General features: G+C 56.4%; 1 protein-coding gene across 1 annotated transcript; it reads right to left on the bottom strand.

Annotated features, from left to right (window-relative positions):
- Positions 1-218: 218 nt before the first annotated feature.
- CGCS363_v013322 (uncharacterized protein) lies at positions 219-2,534 on the bottom strand (the record flags this gene model as incomplete). The annotated part of the gene is made up of 4 exons (XM_036645171.1): positions 219-1,061; positions 1,119-1,993; positions 2,045-2,351; positions 2,439-2,534. 4 exons carry the CDS (start codon positions 2,532-2,534, stop codon positions 219-221), a joined length of 2,121 nt encoding a protein of 706 aa, XP_036489201.1.
- Positions 2,535-6,000: the final 3,466 nt, after the last annotated feature.

Raw genomic sequence — 6,000 nt, 5'->3', positions numbered from 1 at the left:
TCGCGGACGGGTATCAAAGTTTGGTTTGTAGCAATCAAAGTCGCTTCTCGGAAAGGAAGGTAAGAGGGTCAGCCGTGAAGTCGTTTGAGACGTAGGGAGCGTAAGCGTCAAATGGACCGCAGTTTCAAAAACGCCAAAACAAAATGAAATGGAATTGGGGTGAAGGAGTTGTAAGAGAAACAAGATGGAACAGAATTGGAGCTGCTGTGGTTGGCTCCTTAGCCTCGGAAGACGGCGTTGGTGAGAAGGATTGGCTCTTCGTCAACCGGGTCATCCTTGGGTGTGGGCGAAGGTGCATGTGTAGATGGGACGGGACTCTTGGCACTCGAGGCAGACGATCCACTGAGGGCCTCATGGCTGCGAGCTCGGTGAATCTCCTTGACCTCGTCATCGGAAAGATTTCCCGAAGCTGCAGGCTCGGGTTGGACCGCCGCGGCGCTCATCTTTGTGATTTCGTTCTCGACGTCGGCGAGGAGAGCGTAGACGTCGCTGTCGGCGTAGATGCGGATGCTCTCGCAGTCGGCACGGCGCTGGCTGAAGGTGGAAGCGTGCTTGGCAACGGCGGCGGCGGAAGACTCCTCGATGATGGGCTGCTCCACGATGGTGCTGGGCACCTGGGCAACGACGCGTTGAGGTGAAGGGGAGCTACTGGTGTGGGAGGAGAAAGCAGTCTTGGTGGGGCTTCGGGGAGGGGTGGAGATGTTCCCAACACCCACTTGTGGAGTCGTCCGGACGCCCATGGCAAGCTGCAATGACTCGCTCGCGGCCGCTGTCGCGGGAGTAGGGAGGGTAGCTGCGGCAGCAACGTGTTCCAGAAGCTTTTGGCGTACCCGTGTGCGACGGTTCTCGGCCTGCTCCAGCTTGTTGACCCAGTCGTCAATCGACGTGTCAAGCTCAGCAAGTGCTTCTTCCTGCTTGAGCATCGAGTCGGTGCTGAACTTGGCCATCCGGGGTGAGCGGAGATACTGGCAAATGCGCGAGTGCAAGTTGCGACGGCCTGCACGGAGTGAGTTGTAAGTGCGGCGGAGGTACTCAGTTCGCTCGTCGAGCTGACGAAGTTCCTACTGCAAATTAGCGAATGGAACAGCTTAGTTAGTCACTAGCAGCATTGCACATACCCTTGAGAGCAACTCCACGTCCTCCTTCCTCAGAATCTCAAATCTGGATGCCTGGCCAAATGCTTGCCTCTGAAGAGCTGCGAGCTCTTCCTGATCCATGTGCTTAGGCGCATCGCTCGCCTTCCACCCAGTCGGAAGCTCCTCGAAAGCCTTGCGCTCGGCGCTCTTGTTGCGAGTTGACGCACTGCGCTTAAGAAGAGGGCCGTTGTTGTTGCGCACATCACTGCGCTTTCTGGGCCTTCCTCGGTCCATGATGCTACCTGACTCGGACTGTCCTCTCCTGTGTCCGTGAAGGTAAGGTCTCGCAGGGGCAGCTTCAGCTTCAGGTGAAGCAGTCTCCCTAGGCAGGCTTGGGGTCGTCGCTCTCGGGGTGATGTTCTCCCACGGCTTGGGTGATGATCGGTGGTGCTCCATGATGGGAGCTGACACGGGAGTTGTGGCGGATTGGAAACTAGGGCACGCAGACAGAGGAGTCGTGAGAGCAGTTGAAGCGGTCAAGGGCGTGAAGGGAGTGCGGGTTTGCGATCGAGGAGAGTCATCGGCGCGGGAAGAAAGCTGACCACAATCGTTGCCACTGCTGCCGGAGCGCATGCGGTTGTGCGAAATTTGCCTGGCCAGGCGAGGCACGTTGCCGATGTGGGTGGGAATGACAAGGGGCGCGAGTTGCTTCGGCGAGATGGGCTGTCGAGGAGTCTGGTTCTCTGAAGCAGATCGTTGATGGCGGTCGGGCGAGCGAGCAGGTGTCGTGCTGCCATTGCTTTCGACGTCGTATGCGGTTACGGATGAAGTAGAGCCCGTTGATCTGTGTTGCTTAACATGGTGTCCCGGAGCGCTAATAGACCTCTCGTGAAGGGGCGGTCTTCCAGGAATTGTGGCTAGCAAGGTATTAGCAACATGTATAAGATCAAATAAAGTTAGATGCTTACGCGAATCCATTGGGACTTCTTGCACTGTTGTCATGGGGCCCAACTCGGGAATGCTGACTTTCCGCCGCCTGATCAGATTGTGCTCCTTGATGCGCAGACGCAGCGAGCCGCTGCTGCTGCAGGGCTTTTCTGTCTTTTCGGGCTGTCCCATGGCCAGGGCGAAAGCTTGCTCAGGGTCGAGACTCTTCGGTGGCGGCCGTGTTGGGCGGTCCTTTGGGAAGAGTTGGTACTTCCGAGTCTCTGGATGATGCATCCTCCAGACGAAAGGCTTGTGTTCTGTAGGTGTCTGTGTCTGTGGTTGAGCAAGCTAGGTGGTTAGCTAAAAGGTAAAGCAAATGTAGAGAATGTGTAATTGTTATAGGTAGGTTACGAAGGCAAAGAGTGGTGGCCATACCGGTTCGTTGGGAGGGAGTGGGGAGGGTGGCTTCGCTATATACGAAGAGCTCGTAGAGTCGTCGACATCGAGCATACAGCTTGCAATGTGAGCCATTGGGAGGAGGAGGAGGAGGGATTAGGATAGGATGCGGCTGCAGGGTTCGGGAGCGTGAGAGATAGATGAGAAGATGGTACAGGACAGGAGGAGATCTGGTACAGCTATAGCCAAGGACAGGCAAGCTATAGGTCCGGTCCCACGCTATCGTAAAACGGTGACACGCTGACTGATGAAGAAGTCGAGCAGTGAGGCTATATATGTCTATGCAGTGGAGGAGGACCAGACTGGAGAAAAGACTGGAGAAGAAGGAAAAAGCTCGTCTTGCTGTTGACATGGGCCCCCTTCGGTTGCTTCGATATACCTTACAGGCCTGTCCGTTTTTTTTCTGACAGGGAGCCTTGACTGTCCCACGACCGGGAGGCCATGGGCCCTGGGCCCTGGGCGAGCACGCAGCATGGGAAGGGGAGATGGGACATGGGAGGGGGGATGTGACCAGGGGGTGTGGGGGACGGCACGAGTTGGGGCGAACGGGGGAGAGAAACAAGAGGAGTGACGAGCTTGGGTTTGGATAAGCTAAGGTACTCATTCCGGTTTAGTTTCCAAGTGAAAAGACAGGACGGGAGAGGATGAGATAGCGTGCGAGAGTGCATATATCGGGCAGACGGGGAAGAAGTCCCCTGCGAAGTAGAGACAGCAGCAGCAGCAGCAGCAGCGAGTGCGATTATCTGGTTGAGAAGCTCAGAAAGATATCACTTGGGTGCGGTACAGTGTCTGTGATGGCAGAAGCTAAGGCGGGCTTGACTTGAAGTCTGCACTGCGGTTGCAGCAGCGTCTTAGTGTAGCATAGGAGCTACTGCAGGACCAGGGGTCATGACAACGACAATGACATGCCCTTGAGGCTTGTGGAGGAGGAACCGGGGATGTTCTCGCTCTTGGTCCGAGTTACAAAAGATACTTGGTAGAAGGAGGGCAAGAGCACGAGGCACGGCTTCCAAGATGCTTCCTTTGGGCTTCTGGCGGGCCAGGCAGAGCGAAATTGCTTGCCAGCACTCGGCCAAGCTGGGCGAAACACGAGGAAGGCGGCGTCCGACTGCCGGAGGAAGAATCAAAATCAGGAATAGAGCAGACAGGGTGGAAGACCAGAAAAGGACAAGGGCCACGCGTGGATGAGAGGAAGAGGCAGAAGAAGTGGGTGTGCGAGTTGAACTCGAGACTGCGGCGGACACACTACACGCTAGCCAAAAGCCTAAAAGAGAGAGCGACAGGCACAGAGACTGAACTGAGACGGAGAGAGAGAGAGAGTGTGTGTGTGTGTGTGGTTCTGTGGTTGTGTGGCTGTTGAGTGATGGATGGCAGAGGTGCGGATAAGGTAATGCAATTGAGGCAAGATGTGCAAGTGTGCATGCATATTCTGCATCTCATGGTGCATGTGCGACAGCGACTCGGGGTGCGGATGCATGGGAAGGAGGCAGTGGGCGCCCAAGTTGAAACGGCTCGAGCACAAATTAGCCAGGCCCGGACACTGGAGCCACAGAGGAAAGGACCCTAAAATCCAGCGACCCCACTTCACAAGTGTTCCTCGGACCGGGGGTCCACTTTAGTGTACTTCACTTTCACTGGGTGCACCTGCTGCTGTTCACGAGTAAAAGCGGGTCGTTCGTTCCAGTGTCGAGGAAAGAAGCCCCGCTTCCACCCACCATCACCACCACCACCACCACTCAGCACCTGTCCTGCATACTGGCGAGCCTGCCGGGCCTGGCCCGCCTGGGATTCGATTGTTTTAGCAGTCGGCAACGCCCTGAAGGGCCCTGGACACTTGGGTTGTCTGCTGCGCACCACATGGCAAACCCGTCCCTCCCCTCCCCTCCCCCTCCGCCTTCCCAGTACCCGCCCCTCATCATTCTCCGAGCAACCGATGGCCGTGATGCTTGTCCATATCGCCTTCCTGATAACCTTTTTGGGTGCAGGGCGGGTGGTAAGTGAAGGGTCTCTGCTACATCAACAGCTGCAACTAGAACACACTGCGCCCGACAGAGTCAGGTTGGGTAGCCACTGCGGTGGGTTGAAGCCACTCGTTACTCGTTACTTGCCACACAAGGGAATTCTCTCGCAGAATGCAACCCGCTGCTTCCACGAATAAACCTGAGAACAAGACTTGAGGAGTAGCCGAGTTACACACTCCAACTCAGTCTCTGCTCTTCCTCTCCTGAGTAGGTCTTCTCTTGCGCGCGCTGAGCATTACCGGAACAAGAGACACACAGACACCATCACTGCCTCCTGAGGGGGCGTTGCCATGTCCTCTTGCCTTCTGTCATGCACACTAGTTCCCACAAGGTAGTGTCTTGTCATTTGCTTCCCGTCTCTTGAAGACTGAAGTTGCAGCAGCATCAGACGCCAGGGTAAGGGGACGGAACTGATTAGTCCACGTTGGGCTTAGAAGCCACAGGGAAAACGCTGCAGGTGCACGCACTTACACTCGCAGACTCCAGTCCGACCAGGTCACGTCGGGTCGGCCACTTACACTGAGGTCGCCTGGTGAAGGGTGTCCTCCTCCTCCTCACTTGAGGTGCCTCAAGTTGACTGAACTGGCTGGACCGCTCTGTTCGTCACAGCTGAACGGCAGCAGTTTCCAACTCCAGATAGTGCGACTCGACTCGTTCTTGCCGCTTCTTCTCAACTAGGGAGATGCCTCTGCCTCTGACTTGCCCCTCCTTCTCCTCGACCTCGCCTTGGACAACCCGCGGTACCAACCTCAACACGAGAAGCAAGAAACACACTAAGCAACGACTCACGGCCTTGTGCCTTGCCTTGCCCGTTTCCATCCCGGAGCTGGCCTCAATGCACTAGCATTCAGCCCTCCTGACTCCAATGCCTGGCTCTCTCCACTCGCCATGTGGGTGACCAGCCGATCATCACCATCACGAGCCGTCGCTCCAGCAGCATTCGCTTGTCTCGAAACCCACCTCCACCCAGTCCTCTCACCCGCCGCCGGTCGACCCGGCCGAGTCGTTCCTCTTCGATCTCTGAAGCCTCGACCTGCCCGTCACCACCCGACTTCAAAGACACAGACCGAATCCAAAACGACCTACTGTATCTCCGTCGATTCTGGTACAACGGTGTGTAGCTTCATTTCGTGTTCACCTCAGGTGGAGTAGCACAGTTCATGCAACCCACGACAGACGATTAGACCTCACCTCAAGGAATGCAACCTCGTCGGGCTGTGTTCCCTCTTGCCAGTGGACATCTGAAGTTGGCGATTCATTCCTGCCCACCTTGACAGCCCTCTATCCCAACTTTCAACACACGGACGCTTACTATGCGTCTACGACGTGGGTTGTGAGGTTGTGATGGACCTATCGGAGGGCAGTATCGCGGATGAGCTAGCCAGCTTCATCCGTCACCTTATCACAGCCCTCGCTCGCCACCACCATCAGCCATACTACGGATGCCTGTCTCTTCTCTGCACGTCCCTCAGCCTGCAGCAGACCGACAAAGTCCCGATGACCGGCCATCACTTCCTTCC

This window comes from Colletotrichum siamense (genome assembly GCF_013390195.1).
Source record: "Colletotrichum siamense strain Cg363 chromosome Unknown KSG_Cg363_contig09, whole genome shotgun sequence".
NCBI lineage: Eukaryota > Fungi > Ascomycota > Sordariomycetes > Glomerellales > Glomerellaceae > Colletotrichum > Colletotrichum siamense.
This window is presented reverse-complemented; position numbering and strand designations above follow the sequence as displayed.